The 17,603-nt window shown below is 52.0% G+C and overlaps 1 protein-coding gene across 3 annotated transcripts in view; it reads right to left on the reverse strand.

Moving 5' to 3' along the window:
* FADS2 (fatty acid desaturase 2) overlaps positions 1 to 17,603 on the reverse strand; it is a 61,891-nt gene that overhangs the window by 32,493 nt on the left and 11,795 nt on the right. The window contains exons 1-4 of one of the 3 annotated variants that reach the window (XM_004383858.3): positions 13,082 to 13,631; positions 2,506 to 2,616; positions 437 to 634; positions 217 to 318 (exon numbers count right to left, since the gene is read on the reverse strand). In XM_004383858.3, coding sequence (XP_004383915.1) covers positions 217 to 318; positions 437 to 634; positions 2,506 to 2,616; positions 13,082 to 13,288 — 618 coding nt within the window. In that variant the 5' untranslated portion in view covers positions 13,289 to 13,631. Of the gene's footprint in view, positions 1 to 216; positions 319 to 436; positions 635 to 2,505; positions 2,617 to 3,512; positions 3,698 to 13,081; positions 13,632 to 17,603 lie in introns of those variants that run through there. The other 2 variants (XM_023738263.1, XM_023738264.1) reach the window with 2 other exon arrangements.

Here is a 17,603-nt window from a genome sequence, read left to right on the forward strand (position 1 = left end):
ATATAACGATCATCCGAGCCAACAGACAGGAGAGGCACGTGCCAGGAATGGAAAAGGTGCTATAGCATGGCCCAGCCAGCAGAATGCAGTTCTCATAGGCAGACCTGCCTTGTTACATCAGGGCACTGATCTGAGAGGGCTCCTTGTCTCAGAGCAAAGTTTGATGGCGCTGCCCCCACATCTACCCGACAGGATGCCCGGGGCTGCGATATTTACCTTCATGTGGCCAATGATGAACTTGTGGACGATGTGGTTCCACCTGGATTTCTTGTAGACAGAAAGGTGGCCGTAGTCATGTTGCAGCCATCCAGCCTGAACCTGGGGAGAGAGGGCCACAGATCTCATCACTGCTTCTGCCAATATGCACCAGGCCCCTGCAAGATGGCGGGGAAGAGCATGTGAGCTCCAAGAGACAGATGAGGGTGTCACACTTCACCTGCGAGGTAGCAAGAACAAAGGTCGTAATGAGGGTCGGAATCCAGCCATTGCCAAAGTAGAAGATGATGAACCATGCGAGGCTCTCCATGGCTATGATGTGGGCCAGGAGGAGGAGGAAGAACAGGTGGTTGGTCTTGAACAGCTTCAGGTCCTCAGCTGTTTTCTTCAGGGCCCGGAAGTCCTCGGTGATCTGCGACTGTTGAGCAAGAGCCCCAGGAAGGGAGTCAGCCACCCAGCCACACTCTAGAGGGGACCAAAGCCTTGTGACCACAGCACCACCAACGGCTGCCATCTGCCTTGTGCCTACCGTGTGCCTGGCACAGCCCTGGGGACTCTGTCCACAGCTAGCTCAGTGGCAGAGAAAGGGTTTGACTCAGAGTTTGCTTTTTCCACCCCACTCCACGGCCTCTCCAGTTCTGGGCCCTCCATCAGGTCTCCAGAGGGTTGAGGTGAGGAAGACACGAATAGTCCAGGATGAAGTCCCTGCCCCCAGAGAGCACAGGAGAGGATTTGGTGACCACTGGGCACACGGAGCCAGGGAGAGAGATGCAAGCCAGGAATGGCTTTGGAGAAATGATGGCATCACTGGGAGAAAGAAGGAAGCTGGGAGGCAGGGCAGGAGGGGAAAGAAAGCAGAGACAAAGGAACTAAAGGAATCCACTGGGACATCACCAGGGGACTTGGAAAGAGCAGTTTTGGTGGTGTGTGGATGGAGGAAGACAGATCTGGGAGACTGCGTGGTAAGCAATGAAGAAGCTATCCATATGGGCAGCTGTGACAGGGAGGAAGGATGGGAGCCAGAGACACAATGTCAGGAAGGAGGGAGCCTAGAAGGGCGCTGGTGAGGGTCAAAAGGGACAGAAGACAGAGCCACGCGTGAAGAAGGTGGGATGGGACCTGGAGGTCAGTTTGAGCAAGGGAAGAAGGCAACAGTGTGAGGAGGGGCAGAGACCCAGAAGTCCGGAGGGGAGGAGAGCTCACAGCCCCCGGAGCATGCGCAGAATGGCCTTAATTTCCTCAGAAGACCAAGTACAATGGTGAGGCCACTGAACAAGATGGAGACCCTGTGCTCAGCCTGGCTCTGCTGAGACCCTCAAGGTGAAGGGGTCAGGGATGGATCACTCCAAGCTAGGGGGTCAGCAAGAGGAGGAGGGTCTTGCTGGGGACAGGGTCTGGCTTCACCAGGAAATGTTCCTATCCCGGATGCGAATCAGAGGCGGGAGCTCTGAAAGAGCCGTCCCCGTCGGGCAGGGAGGGTGCTCTGGCTGCCGAAGCACAGCCAACAAAGGGACCCAGCTGCCCGCTGGCACTGAGGCAGGGCATAGCCTGCCAGGAGACAGGTGGAGTCGGGTTGCACCACCATCCTGTCTGCTGGTGACGCAGGCAGTGCCAGCCTCAGCCCTGGGCTCTGGCACCAGCTCTGGGGTCATGAGCCTGGTGCAGACCTGCACATGCTGCCCTGGATGAGGCTGGCTGGGCGGCTCCCGGAGTGAGCAGGGCCCTCAGGTCCAGGCTAGATCCAGGCTTCTGGAGAACGGCGACTCGGGCGGGGGAAGGCTGGGATTGAGGAGAGAGGGGAGGGGCAGGAAGAGGGACTGGACCATGCTGCTCCATCGTGGACATGGGGTCTTAGGTGACACGCTTTTCAGCCGTTTAACAAAAGAGCCCTATGAGGCTTCAGGTGTTGCTACTTTTACTTACTGTTGTCTCGAAAGCCCAGCACCTGGCCTGGTGGCTGACATGTCCTAGACCAGGAGCAAATGGCTAAGTAGTGGTGGTTCTTTCTCAAAGAGGCACTCCCTGACCACTCAGGGGCCCCGCTTTCCCACCGAGCACATCACTATCTGCTGTCTTCCTGTGTGTTTCTGCAGTCTTTCCCCTAGACTGCCCTGTCCCAGACCAGCAGCGGGCATCTTTGTAGAAAGAAGGGAAGGAAGGAGGGGGAAGATGCAGCCACCAGCCTGGCTCCTGGCGTGACAGGCAGCGTCCCTTCTCCAAGACTGGCACAAAGGCTCCCCTCCCCAAGCTGAGCGCCCCTCTCCCTCCTTGGCCCCCTGCCCAACTCACGTTCTTGCCGCGGTCCTGGCTGGGCTCCTCTGGGGCCAGCTCCCCGACCAGCAAAGGCTTCATGTACTTGCGCACAAAATCGAGGTTGGGGTGGAAGGCGTGGAAGGCGTCCTGGGAAGCAGAGGGGCAGGTGGTGAGGATGGGACCCCACCTCTATCTGCTCCTCCCCCCACCTTGGAGACATCAAACGGGGTGTCCCTTGATCTGGCTCCATATGCCCTCTCCAGCCTCATCTCTGGCAGACCCCTCAATGCCCACCTCCAGCCACGCAGCCACGTGGGCCTCTGCCCTGACTTGGGCATCGTGGGCATGCTGAGCTCACCGAGGGCTTGTGTACAGACGTGTGGCTGCCTTTGGGCAAGTCGGCAAAAGGAGGCCTTCCAGGGAGATGCACCACGTGGGCAGGGGCTGGAACGAGTGCAGGTAGGGCTTGCACCACTGTGGCTCCTGAGCTGGGTGCCTTACTGTGAACGCACCAGCCACCACAGCACAGCAGCTCCTTACCCACATCACGCATGGTGATCAATAACAAGACTGAAGACTAATACCTCATAGAAAACGTGTTTAGGATATAATGGGAAACAAAACAAAGCAACTCCTGAAACTATCCCCGGAGGCTGATTTTTCAGAAGTAAATTACCAGGGCTTTCTTCCGAGGTGCCTCTGGATGGACTTGAACCTTCAGCCTTTCAGTTAGCAGCCAAGTACATTACCATTTGTACCACACAGGGACTCCAAGTTAACCCCACAGGTGTCACAATGATGCATTTTAAAATGGTTCAGCCAAAAAATAAAACTACATAAAGAGGGAGAAAGCAAATGTGGCAGAATGTGAATCTGGGTTGGGGATATAGAGGGGTTCCTTTATTCTTTCAACTTTCCTGTATATGTTTGGAAATTTCAAAAAAAGAAATTGAGGGGAAAATGCCAACAACCCATAAAAATCTTTTCAGCTCCCATCAGAGTATCTCCCAACAGTAATTGCCACTCTTCCCCTGTCTCCTTACCTCATCCCTGCCTTCAAGTCCGTCTGCCTGATCTTTGTTCTATTTGAGTCTAGAACAGACTTAACAGCGCAACACTTTGTGCAGAGGAAAACTGGACCCAGGGTTTTCTTAAAGGAAGTCTGTTCCTCTAGCTGAGCAAAAAAGGACAGGAGTCCCTGGGTGGCGTAGGTGATTAAGTGTTCAACTACTAGCTGAAAAGCTGGCAGTTCAAACCCACACAGAAAAGCCTTGGAAGACAGGCCTGGCAATCTGCTTCTAAAACGTCCCAGCCTGGAAAACCCTATGGGGCAGATCTACTCTGCACACATGGGGTCGGAATTAACTCGACAGCAACCAAGGACGACAGGGATCAGATCAAGTATAGTTTCAGAGAAAGCAGAAGTGCTATTCCAAGGCCCCTGGGCAGGCAGTCAGGAGGCCCAGGTTCCAGGGCCGACAAGCTCTGCAGGACTCTGGGCGTGTCACCCCCACCCCTGTTCCAGTCTCCTCTGCAAAGGGACGACCCTCCCATGTTAGAAGGCCCTGGGAAAGGCCCAGCAGAAGCTTCCAAATTCAGAGCCCGGGGCTTGGCCTGAAAAAGCCCGCTCTCCTCACATCTGACGACATCTTTTGTGCAATGAATCGGAAGTCCTTTGTACAACATTTTCCTGAGGAACAGCTGCTGTGTCAGATTACGAAATGATTACGCTTCACTTCTCTGTAAAGGTGAAAGTCGAGAGCTTGCCAGGGCATTCATTTCACACCCATATCCCAACCCTTCAGTTCCAGGTCACCCTTCCAAGGCCCTGCCTGGGCCAGGAACCTGGGGGAGCAGACAGACACACCGCTGCTCTCACAGAGCCCCCTCATCAGCCATGTCTGGAGGGCACTCTGAATCCTCTCAGGCAGCCTCACTCCCTGAGGCCAGGAGAAGGGAACCCACACATGCCAGGCAGGGAGCCAGGAGCATTGTTTGTGTTACCACACGGAAGCTTCGAAGTCCTCCTCTACAGATGAAAAAACTGAAGCTGGGGAGGGTGAAGACCTGTGCTCAAGTGGCTCCAGCAACTGCTCTTTCCCACATGCCCCTGCTGGATCAGCTCATTGTCGGTGGTAAATCTAGCAGCTTCCTGAGGCACTGAGCAGGCCGTCCTTGAACGCACCAAGCTCATTCCCATACCAGGGACTTTGCATTCCATATCAACATGGGGCCAGCTCCAATTAGCTCTGGGCCCCAAAGTCACATCGAAGAGGCATTTCCCAACCACCCCATCTGAAATTGTTGTTGTTAGCCGCCATCAAGTGTGCCCCTGACTCATAGCAACAATGGAATGAAAACACTGCTTGGTCCTGTGTCATCCCTGTGATTGGTTGCGGATCAGAGCATTGGGATCCACTGGGCTTTCACTGCCTGATTTCTGGAAGCAGATCTCCAGGCCTGTCTTCCTAGTCCATCTTAGTCTGGAAGCTCCGCTGAAACCTGTTGAGCACCAGAGCAACACGCAAGCCTGCCCTGACATACAGGTGGTGGCTGCCCATGTGCATTGGCCAGGCATCCTGGGTTTCTCTAGGGCATTACCCTGTTTTATCTTCATAGCAGTTATCCTGATTGAAAACTATATTATTTCCTCACCTTTTATTGTCTGTCTCCCCCACTAGGACTTAAGTGCTACAGTGGAAGAGCCACGCCTGTCTTATTCACTGCAGTAACCCCAGTGCCTACAACGGTGCCAAACAAGAGGGCTCAGAATGAATGAATGAGCCCAAGACCCCCCAGCTGCACAGCCTCTGACCCCAGGAGGCTTGTCCACTCGCAGCCATGTTCAGACTTTTCTCCCACCATTTTACACCACTTGGCTTATGCTTCTGAAACACTCAGAATTCTCTGTCTTCTCCATCCATCCAAATTTCACGGTTCGCATAGCTGCTGTGTTGAGATTACGTACACTAGTCACTGAGGTAAGGGCTTTGCACACATAATCCCACAAATCTTTCACAAACTCTGTCAGGTAAGCCATATTGTGGTGGTGTTGTTGCCAAGTGCTGTCATGTCAAGCTGACTTATAGCCACCCCATGTGACAGAGAACTGCCCCATAGGCTTTTCTAGGCCTGGTAGTTAAAGCACTTGACTGCTAACCAAAGGGTCGGTGGTTCGAAACCACCAGCAGCTCTGAGGGAGAATGATGTGGCAGTCAGCTCCCATAGAGATTTACAGCCTTGGAAACCCTATGAGGTCGCTATGAGTCAGAATCGACTCAGTGGCAGTGGGTAATCTTTATGGGAGCAGATCACCAGGTTTTTGTCTCTCAGAGCCATTGGGTGGGTTCAAACCACCAACCCTTCAGTTAGCAGCCAAGCGCTTAATTGTTGCACTACCAGGCCATATTGTAGAGATGTGGAAAGAGGCCTAGGGAGGTGAAGTTATTGCCGAGGGTCACACTCCAGGAAGTAGTCAAGCCAGGATTCGAGGCAGGTGTCAACTCCAGAGCTCTTTCCCCTGCAGTACAGTTGGCCCTCCGTATCCGCGGGTTCTGCATCTGCAGATTCAACCAACCACGGATCGAAAATATTTTTTTAAAAAACTTTTTTTTTCCTTGTCATTATTCCCTAAACAATACAGTGTAACAACTATTTACATAGCATTTACATTTTATTAAGTATTATAAGTAATCTAGTGATTCAAAGTATACGGAAGGATGTGCATAGATTATATGCAAATACTATGCCATTTTATACAAGGGACTTGAGCATCTTCGGATTTTGGTATCCGAGGGGGGTCCTGGAACCAATCTCCCATGGATACTGAGTGACAACTGTACAAAGGCCTCAAGCTAAATGAGCTTCCTCCTCCATCACAGCGGATCACTCTCCCTCCAAAGGGCCACACACTTGTAGGTTCACACACTGTTGACTACAGAAATGTCTGGCTGGTGCAAGGCAGGCCACGGTGCATGGCAGCACAGGGCCAAACCAAACGTTGATCTTGGAACAAGAATTGGAACCAGGCTCCACCCTTGTCTGACAGGGAGAGAGGCCAAAGGCTTTTCAGGAAGAGGACCCGGGATGCAGGTGAAGAGGAGGAGCGAGATCATTTGTCTGGAGAGGCAGACTGGTTGAGAGCAGGTTGAGAGCAGAGCCGAGCTGGCCCCCAGGAAGGTAGGTAGGGATGGGGTGGGGGATTCAGGTTGCAGGAGGAAGCATCCCAACACCCAGGATCCTAAAAGGCAGACATGTGTATGTCATACTTTCTGATCTTGGCCAATTGTGTCTTCTGCCGTCGGCCAGCTCCAACATCAGCCAACTTCGTGACATTACCCCTGTCCCCCTGCTCCAGGTGGAACGCCTGGCTCCCTCTGCACTCAGCACCTGGTGCCATGATGTTGCTGGATGCGCCAATCTTCCTTGCAGAGATGTGAGCGCTTCCTGTGCCAGGCCAGTCTCTAACCCAACTCTGAACGTCTGGCCGTTAGCCCAGGACTCAGGGGCGGTGGGATGAGCCAGCTCGGGGAACAGGGCTCTGTGGACCAAGTGCTTACAGGGGGAGGGGACGCAAAAGAGGGACTTCTTCACCCCTTGACCCAAGTTTTAGAAAGAGCAGAGACGAAGATGCTGACTTCCTGTTGGCAGCAGAGATGGAGGCAGAGCCGGAAGCCCAAGTGCCAAGTCCTGGGCAAGGCAAACAAGCAGTGCGGACTGGCGGAGCTGTGCTCTGGGGCCAAAGAGCCCCTCAGCGGGAGCATCTCCACTGACACAGTGCACACACACTGCCCAGGGGTGGAAGATTTGCACAGGAAGTGGGCCCCTACAAAGGGAAGCTGGGGCTGAAGGGGTTACAACAGGAAGCCAACTCTGCTGATGCCACTTGCCATAGTCATGTCACAGAGCCAATACCAGGAACGCTGGGCTGGGGCAGCAAGAATGGTCCCACACGGAGGGGGTGGAGCTGCCCTCCAATCCACAGCGGGGGGTGGGGTGGGGGTCATGCACAGCAAATGTGTGTTCCTTCTGCAAAACCGGTCATGAAGGTTCCTCTTTCTGCTGTTCCGCCTTTTCTTTTTACTGAACTCCGTACTAGGGGTGCTAGGGATCACACATGATGCTAAGGGGACAAGGTGCTGGTCCCCCACACCTGTACAGGGTGCTGAAGTTTCAAGAGTGATTGCACACCTGGTCCATTTGAGCCTGATAATTTCCTTGTTATTCCCATTTCACAGACCTTGAAAGTCACTTGCGTAGGAATTCAAAACGCTGGGACTGAAACTCAGGTGCTCTGCTTGAAATACCACAACACTCCTACCCTGTCTGAGGAGGACAGAGTCGTTCCATTTTCAATCTATTGCCTCTTCACAAGAGCAGCATCGGAGCAGATTGAAAGACGGAATGAGTTTCTGACCTGTTCTCACCTTCCCTGGGTTCTACAGGCTGCAGACAGGGCAGGAAAACAAGGTGGCAGGGGATGGGGTGGGGTGGGGGCATCTGGAGGCAGAGGTTCCAGAGTCAAGTCACAGCTTGAGAGAGAGAAGCAAACCCACTAGATTTGGGTCACTGTGAATTATTCATCTCTGTACACAAGACCCAGCTCAGAGCCATGGAGACGCCCATAAATGTTTGATACATTGTTGTTGAGGATGACAAGTCCCGAGAAAGTTCTCCAGTGGTGGGGTGCTGCTGGGAAAACAGCAGAGATGTTCTTGGGACCTGGGTGAGGGTTCTTTTTGGCAACAGGCAGAAACAAGCGCCAGAGGACAAGAGGGAAAGAGACCAGAGAGGTGGGTATAGGAAGGAATGGAAGAAAGAAAGGGAAGGAAAAAAGAATGCGAGGGAGGAAGGGGAAAAAAGGAGGGAAGGTAGGAAAGATGGAAGAAGAAGGAAGGATGAACCCGGCAGCGTCAGCAACAAAGACTTGAGCACACAGCTTGGGCAAGGCTTTCAAACATAACAGCAATGAGAAAGCCTAGAGGGCTGATTTGAGGATTAAATGAGGTAGTGTATATGAACGTGGAAACCCTGGTGGTGTAGTGGTTAAGTGCTATGGCTGTTAACCAAAAGGTCAGCAGTTCGAATCTACCAGGCGCTCCTTGGAAACTCTATGGGGCAGTTCTACTCTGTCCTATAGGGTCACTATGAGTCAGAATTGACTTGATGGCAATGGGTTTGGTTTTATGTCAGTGTGCTTTGTGAGTTGTGAAAATTAAGCAACTTTATTACCACAGGCAAGGCCAAGCTCTAACTTTGGAGGAAGGACCAAACGCCACTGTCCTCACCCTTCACTAGGTCATCTCTCTTGGGAAGAGGTGGGTCCTGACTGCTGAGGTCTTCTCTTCTCAAAATCCCCATGCTGAGGCCCCGAACTGCCCCAAGAATGACTTTCCTGACTTCTGGCCTCTCCTCCCAGAACCCTTGTAAGATGTTACTGCACTGTGATTGGCTCATAATGACACACTGATGTGTTATGTGTTCCAGGGGATCCAAACTATCACCCATCAGTCATCCCCGAACTTTGCATGGACCCTAAATACTGTTGGTCCCACAGTTCAGAGGAAGAAGTCTATGTCCCAAGGAACAAAGCCACTTGTTCAACATTAAGCTTAGACAGGTAAAGACAAGAGTCTCTGGATCCTGAGCCTGTTTCTGTCTGTCTCCAAGTCCCCTCCCCAGACTCCCCATGGCCTTCTTCCAATCTGGTCCCAGATGGTTTAAAAAAATTAAAAAAAGGTGGTGTATTTCATGCCCAAAAAGTCTTATTTTTCACCCCAAGTGGTGTATTTCATTTCCAAAAAGTCTTATTAAAAAAAAAAAAGAACGAAGTCTTATGTAGTAGTAGTAAGCTTTGGGGACAGAAATTATCTTTATGTCTTACTACACCAAATAAAGATAATGTAAATTAAAAAAACTTTTAAGGTTTAAACACAGAAGAAAACATTCTTTGATGGTTACGAGGGTGGGTAGAGGGAGAGGGGTACTCACTAACTAGACGGTAGACAAGAATTATCTTAGGTGAAGGAAAGAACAGCACACATCACAGGGGAAGTCAGCACAATGGGACTAAACCAAAGCTAAGAAGTTTCCTGAATACAGTCAAGCACTTCAAGGGACAGAGAAGCAGGGGCAGAGATCTGGGGACCATGGCTTCAGGGGACATCTAGGTCAACTGGCATAACAAAGTTTATTAAGAAAATGTTCTACATCCCACTTTGGTGAGTGGCATCTGGGGTCTTAAAAGCTAGCGAGCGGCCATCTAAGATGCATCAATTGGTCCCAACCCACCTGGAGCAAACAAGAATGAAGAACGCCAAAGACACAGGGAAAGTATTAGCCCAAGAGACAGAAAGGGCCACATAAACCAGAAACTCCATCAGCCTGAGACCAGAAGAACTAACTAGATGGTGCCCAGCTACCACCAATGACCACCGTGACAGGGAACACAACAGACAGTCCCTGATGGAGCAAGAGAAAAGTGGGATGCAGAACTCAAATTCTAATACAAAGACCAGACTTAATGGTTTGACTGAGACTAGAGGCACCCCAGAAGACATGGCCCCCAGACTCTCTGTTAGCCCAAAACTAAAACCATTCCTGAGGCCAACTCCTCAGACAAAGATTAGACTGGACTATGGGACATAAAATGATACTCGTGAAGAATGTGCTTCTTAGCACAAGAAGATACATGAGACTAAATGGGCAGCTCCTGTCCGGAGGCGAGATGAGAAGGCAGAGAGGGTCAGGAGCTGGTTAAATGGACATGGGAAATCCAGCGTGGAAAGGAGGAGTGTGCTGTCACAGTACAGGGCGGGCAACAGGGTCACATAACAATGTGTGTATAAATCTTTGTTTGAGAGACTAACTTAATTGTAAACTTTCACTTAAACCACAATTAAAAAAAAAAACTTTTCTTCCAAATTTCTCTTGGCTGACTTTACAGTCTAAACCAGTTATCGTCTAGTCGATTTTGACTCATGGTGACCTCATGTGTGTCAGAAGAGAACTGGGCTCCGTAGGGTTTTCAATGGCTGATTTTTCAGAAGTAGATCACCAGGACTTTCTTCCAAAGCACCTCTGGGTATACTCGAGCCACCATCCTTCCAGTTAGCAGTCAAGTGCTTACAATTTCACAATCTTCACTCTAATTCTCATTTGTCTGAAACACTACACTGCATTTATCTAGCGCTTACAGTTCACGAAGTGCTTTGCCACAAATGGGCCTCATTGACATAGGTACAGGTGTATCAGACAGAGGAGGAAAGGGGCTCAGTAAAGTGATCATATGCAGTGGAAGGGATCAACCTTCTGTCTTCAATTCCAGGGCTCTTGGCATCCTACTCTGGCTCCCTCCCTTCTTATAACAGGACAGCTAACATCCAAGATGCCAGATGTACAGTCAATGAGAGTGATGCAGAGAGCAGCTGGGGCAAGATGAAAAGACTGTTACATTTTTAGCTCAAACTTAGAGGCAGAGGGAGTGGGAGAACGCATGGCACCCTGGTAGCCTGATGGAATGGATCTGAGCACTGATTTTAGGGGAAACTCATTTTTAAGGTCAGGTAAGCAATGAGAACACCTTGAAGAAAGATGAAATAAGTCTCACGTCTTCATTAAACTATAAAATTCAAAGCAGATGCCAGGCTGAGTTCCACATAAGAAAGTATGTTTATTTAACGATATGAACTCTTCAGACCAATCCATCATCTCTGACGTGTCTTGCTAGGAATATTTTTGGTGAAGTTCAGATGGGGCAGGAACCTTTTACGTCTCTATGAAATCATGAACAGGTCAGCACAATGGTGGAAAGACTTCAACCAGGAGTCAGAAGATCTTTTCATTAGGAATTACCCTTACCCAACCACCACCACCCCGCCGAGTTGTACAGTTAACACACTCCGCTGTTAAAGGTTCCAGTTCACCCAGAGATGCCTCCAAAAAAGGCCTGGTGATTTACTTCCAAAAGATCAGCCACTGGAAAACACTCTGGAGGGCAGCTCTACTCGGACGCACATGGGGTTGCCATGAGTTGGAAACAACTTGATGGTAACTAGTTACCCTTACTCAACCTACTCACAGGTTTGTGGCAAGGTCCAAATGAGGTAGTACCCAGAAGATGAGTGATAACCTATACCCACCTAACTTACGGTTAGTATCGCCAGCCCCAGAGGGCTTAAGCAGTGTTCACAATCAGGTAAAAGAGAATGGGGCCAGAAGCTATAGGAGATATGGGTGACCATCTTCTCAAGCTTAAATAAGCCTGGCTCTGCTCACCAAGCAGTGAGCCAGTGAACAGCCTGGATCACAGTTGCCTCGTCTAGCTTCCCTGGCCAGGCTAGCCAGGGTGAGATGGGAGGAGGTGGGGTAGTGAAGAGTTCCACCAATGGACAGGTACCCATTCAGCTTGGACAACCAAGGCCCACAAAGGGGTCAGCACCCTAGACCTCCAGGTGGAGTGATCTTCCTCAAGGGCTTTGTCCCTCCCTTCAGCCTCTCCTCATTCACCTCTTCCCCTGTTCTCTACCCTGCCACACCTTTTTCTCTGCTCCCAGCTCACTACCACCAAGAGACCCCTTTTCTTTCTTCTTTGCCTTTGTTCTTTTCTCTCGCACGCATGTGAGTCCACTGGGTTCCAGTTGCACCTTAAAGAAATGAAAAGCTCTCAGGCTGGGAGTAGGGGGTTGCAGTGGGGTGCCATGGGGGTGCTGTGTAATGGCTGAACCCCACATTTCGAGCTGGTAAGATGGGCAGCCCTGGCTGCTCTCTACCTGCAGAGTGCACGGGCAGGAAACGCCGTTCCTGGCAGGGCTTAGAGACAGAGAGGGCTAGTGAGTTGAATGTCCGCGAGTAACCTCTGGTACAGCTGCGACCTGTTGGCAAACAAGACTAGCGCTGCTAAGTTCACCGGCTCCCGTTGCCCTCTCGAACTACGTTTGGCAAACTCTAGCCTTTTCTCCTTCCACCAATCTCCCACTCACTCCCCAAGAAGGCCGACCTTCGGGGTCGGTCTTGGTAGTCCTTGGGAGCTTGTGAACGGGAGCTACCAGGCGGTCTCTCTCCCAGGCAGCCATGGCGGACCTTCTTACACAAGAGTCAAAGCAGAAGCGAGCCCTGGCTTCCGGGGACGAGCTTCCCTTTATCGTTCCTGGTCTGGCAGGAGAGCGCAGGACGCGCGCCAAGTCCCTACATCTAGCTGCCTCCTCTCCCGCTTCCTCCGGTGGTGCCCTGGGGCAGCCATCTTCCACGCGGGAGGGGGGCGCCAAAACCCTAGGGTCTGAGCGCCCCCTTAGGGAAGTCCCCGGCTCCGAAGGCACCCGACAGAAGGCGCGGACTTTGGTCGCAGCGCGCTCGCTAGATCCAGCACGGCTCCCTACCGGTAGGATCTCCACCGCGGAGCTGCCTGTCGAGGTCCAAAATGGAACCTCCACCCCAAGCTGATCCAGCTGTCCCAGAAGAGGAGGATTCCAGGCGGGTTACGCGCCCAACAGAGTCCTGCCGGACGCACTGAACTCCAGTCAGTGCCGGAGGTCTGGTTGGCGCCCAGGGACCTAGGGTGCCTGACTCCCACCGGTAGCACAGAAAGGTGGTGGAGGAGCCCCCAAACCCTTACCGTAGCATCTTCCCCTGCGTAGTGTCCGATGACCCGGTGGCCCCCCGGGTGCTGCTTGGACCACTTGGTGACGTTATAGACTTTGCGGTCGATGACGAGCCACTGGTCCGTGCGCAGGTTGTGCTTCTGAATCTCCTCCCAGCTGAAGGTGGGTATGGGCGCCTCGCGCTCGGGGCCCCCCTCGCCCTGATTGCCCCCCTTCCCCATGCTGCCGGCCGAGCGGGATGCTCTGCGCACTACGGCCTCTCCGCGCCGGCTGCTCGCTGCACAAATGGCCCCTCCTGCCCGAGTGTGCCGACCCGGCCCGGCTCGCTTTCGGCTTTTGTCTTCTTCTACTCCGCCTCCCACCGCGCCCCCTCCCCCAGCCCGCTCGCCTTCCCGCCAGAGGCTCCCTGGCCTCCTTCGGCCGACTCCCTGGCTTCCCAGTGCCCCTAAGCCGTCCCCTCCTCTGCCCCTCCCTTGGCCCCCCCGGATGGACTTTTGCCTCCAGTCAAACTGCGATGGCGCTCAGGGCCCCCCCTGCCCCAGGCTCCGCATCCTCCCGCGTTCCCCGCCGCCGGGGTTTCCACGCTGATCAGCAGAGCGCCTGAACCAATCCGGGCGCGTCGCCCCGCCTGCCATTGGCCCAGGAGGATCTTTCGAAAGCCAGCGGGCTGGAGCTGTGGTCCCCTGCTCCCCCGCCCGCCCTCGTGGAGTCGGCCCTACAGCTAGGTCGGCTACGTGTCGGTCCGCCTCCCTCCTCCGTCTCAGTCCCAGACGCAGAGGAGATCCCCGGGGAGCCGGGAGCCGGGAGCCGCGCGCGAGCGCGCGGGAGCGACCAGCGGTGCAGTGCGCGCTCCGGGCCTGCACCTGATGCCGGCACAAAGAGGACTCGGGCGCGCGGCCGGGGCGGCGGGCTAGCTGCCCCGAGCTTCCGGGCCCAGCTCCGCTCCCGACAGGCTGGGCTAAGTAACGCCCGCCGCGGCGCGATGGAGTGGGGACTTCAGTCTCTCCACATTGTCCGCGCCGTCACGTTATCTAGAGGCTTCCTGCAGCTTCCTTGGAGAAAAGAGCCGCCCTCGGGCTCGTCCAGGCTTTGAAACCGGCAATCAATCTTAGAAAATACTTGCCGAACCTCTATTCTGCTTCCTGGTTCTAGAAGTCGGGGACGGGGGAAGGATGGGGTATGAATGCAAAGATGAACGTTACACAGCTTCCTCGATCCCCCTTCTCCGCCCGGGCTCGGGAGGGAGACGGAACATGGAAGTAAAGTTAGGTGCTGTGGAGTCGGGTCTGACTTATAACGACCCTACGTACAAGAAAATGAAACACTGCCGGGTCCTGCGCCATCTTCACAATCCTTGCTGTGTTTGAGCCCATTGTTGCAGCCACTGTGTCATTCATCTCGTTGACGGTCTTCCTCTTTCTCACTGACCCTCTACTTTACCAAGCGTGACGTCCTTCTCCAGGGACTGCTCCCTCCTGATAACATGTCCAAAGGATGTGAGACGAAGTCTCGGTCGCTATCCTTGCTTCTAAGGAGCATTCAATCAATTGGGCAACGTGTACAGATTCTAGGAAATGAAAGATATATTCATTCTAGGAAATAAAGATATCTTTATCAAATAAAGATACCTTTACTGAAGATTACTTATCAAAGGAACAAGTGGAGAGACTGGTTTTTTACCCGTGGGCCAGTCAGGCCCCCAGACCCCAGGTGGATGGAGCTGTTCAGAACCAGCTCCAGAAGCAAAGGGCTCATCTGGAGCCCTGGGGAACCTGGCCTGACTGAGCAGAGGGCTGGCTGGGATGCGTGGGAAGTAAGGGTGAACAGAGGGAGGTAGCGGTGCAGAAGGCTTTGGGAACCAGGAGTTAATAACCAAGCCCCGTTGTGGTGGAGTTGATTTCGACCCATAGCAACCCTATAGGACAGAGAAGAACTGCCCCATAGGGTTTCCAAGGAGCAGCTGGTGGATTCGAACTGCTGACCTTTTGGTTAGCAGCCAAGGCCCCTGAAAAACGTTTAAGACTCGAATGAATGAATGAACAGTGAGGAATGGCTCAGATAAGGCCAGCAGTGGGCAGGGTTCAGACTGTGAAAGGCCTCACATGCCATGGCAAGGGTGGAGGACTTTATCTTGGAGGAGGTAGGAAGCCTTGGATATTCACAAAGCAGGAGCACACTATGATCAGATCTATGATGTAGACATAGAACTCTGGAGGCAGGTTGGGGCTGGGATGGGATGGAGGGGAGAGACTCTGGAAGCAGCTACATCAGTTGAGAAGCTCCTGCAGTGCTCTGGGAGAGAGAAGAGGAAGACCTGGATTAAGAGCAAGCTTTAGGAGGCTGGAGCCACAGGGCATGGGCCCTGGAGGGTGCAAAGAGCCTGTCAACACCAGACACTGCCTTGCCCCCAGCTGCCCTCTTCCTGCGCCTCTATTATTGATTGCTCTCACTACTTGGATGGACTATGAGAGAAGACTACAATACCCAGCAGGCCCTAGGGTCACTTTGGAAAAGGGATGATCTCAGAAACAGATGAGGTTCCTGTGGCTTTCTCCTGCCCCATAGAAGGGGTCTTCCATCCCCCAAGCAGTGCTGAGGACTTCAGCTTCCTAGGGACCTTGCCAGGACCTCACTGTGATCATTGACCTTGATTGGAGACAAAAGAGGCCGGCCTGGTTGGCTTGGAGCCCTGGCCCTCTGAGCCAGCCAAGTGAGTGAAAGGCTAGGCAGAGTGGGGAGGTGGTTTGGGAGAAAGAGCTGTAGGGATAGAGCCCAGGCCACCAATCCCCACTGAATGGATGAGGAAGGCTTCCTATCTTGTTCTCACAAGGAGCCTCTGATGTCCCCTGGTAGACTGATGGAGTCATGGAAGGGAAGGGACTAGGATGATCAGCAGGAGAGTGAAAGTGAAAGATACCCACAGGGTAGGGCAACCAGAGAGGGGAGAGGGCATACTGACAGGTCAGGACCAGCTGGCAGAAGCAGAATGCCCTTCCTGGCTGCTCCCCTCTCTTCCTTTGCTTGGTTGATAAATATGGCCAAGTTGCCCCAATCTTTACAAAATCTTCAAAGATGCCTGTCATGGATTGAATTGTGTCCCCCCAAAATATGTGCCAACTTGGTTAGGCCATGATTCCTAGTACTGTGTGGTTGTCCACCATTTTGTGATAGATGTAGTTTTCCTATGTGTTGTAAATCCTAATCTCTGCCTGTGGTTAATGAGGCAAGATTAGATTATGTTAAAGAGAATTAGGGTGGGATGTAAAACACCCTTACCCAGGTCACATCCCTCAACCAATGTAAAGGGAGTTTCCCTGGGGTGTGGCCTGCACCACCTTTGATCTTACAAGAGATAAAAGGAGAAGGAAGCAAGCAGAGAATGGGGACCTCATATCACCAAGAAAGCAGCACCAGGAGGGAGCAGAGCACGTCCTTTGGATGTGGGGTCCCTGCGCCTGAGAAGCTCCTTGACCAAGGGAAGATTGATGACAAGGACCTTCCTCCAGAGATGACAGAGAGAGAAAGACTTCCCCTGGAGCTGATGCCCTAAATTTGGACTTGTAGCCTACTAGACTGTGAGAAAATAAATTTCTCTTTGTTAAAGCTATCTGCTTGTGGTATTTTCTGTTACAGCAGCACTCGATGACTAGGACAATGCCCCTTTCTCAAGCCATCACCCCTATCTTCCACAGTCCATTGACTGTTGAATTTGGGGAATGAATTGTTAACCCTCTACTTTCTATCTCCCATTCATTTCTCAGATCATCACAATCTCCAATTCTAACAGTAGTGATAATTCCTCCCATTGGTTCATTACTTCAGAGTGTACAAAGGACTTCCATATAATGGATAAATGTACTTGGCACAATGACTAGAACAGAGTAAACATTCAGTATATGGTGGTTTTTATTCTTCCTTCTCATAATCTCATTCCTCCCAACAATGTGTAAGCTAGGTATTGTTACTCCATCTTTGCAGGTGGCCACACTGGCACTCAGGGAGATTAACAAATCTGACCTTGCAGCTGGCAGGTAATGGAACGAATCTTGGAATTCAAACCCCAGAACCTAAATGCAGCCCTCTTGCCCTGCTCTCTGAACCCTCTCTGAAATGTCACCACAAGTCCAGTCACCCTTTCTCAGACGTCTGGGAGGTATCTGGCATGCTAACATCTCTTTCCTCTTGATATGCCATGTTCTTTTGATTCTTAATTCCAATTCTGCTGTTGTACCTCCCCTTTTTTCATCTCTTCCATTTGTTTCTCTTCCTCCCCCTCCCCTCTAAATGTTCTTGGCCCTTTTGCTCACTCAATATTTTCTCCTTTGGGATCACATTTGAGATGACTCTACATTCTTTTTTTTTTTTTCTTCCAGATTTCTTTTTCTTTTTATTGTACGTTAGATGAAGGTTTACAGAATAGTTTCTCATTAAACAGTTAGTACACATATTGTTTTATGACAATGGTTAACAACCCCATGACATGTCAACACTGTCCCTTCTCAACCTTGGGTTCCCTATTACTAGCTTTCCTGTCCC

This window comes from Trichechus manatus, unplaced genomic scaffold (genome assembly GCF_000243295.1).
Source record: "Trichechus manatus latirostris isolate Lorelei unplaced genomic scaffold, TriManLat1.0 scaffold00113, whole genome shotgun sequence".
Lineage (NCBI taxonomy): Eukaryota > Metazoa > Chordata > Mammalia > Sirenia > Trichechidae > Trichechus > Trichechus manatus.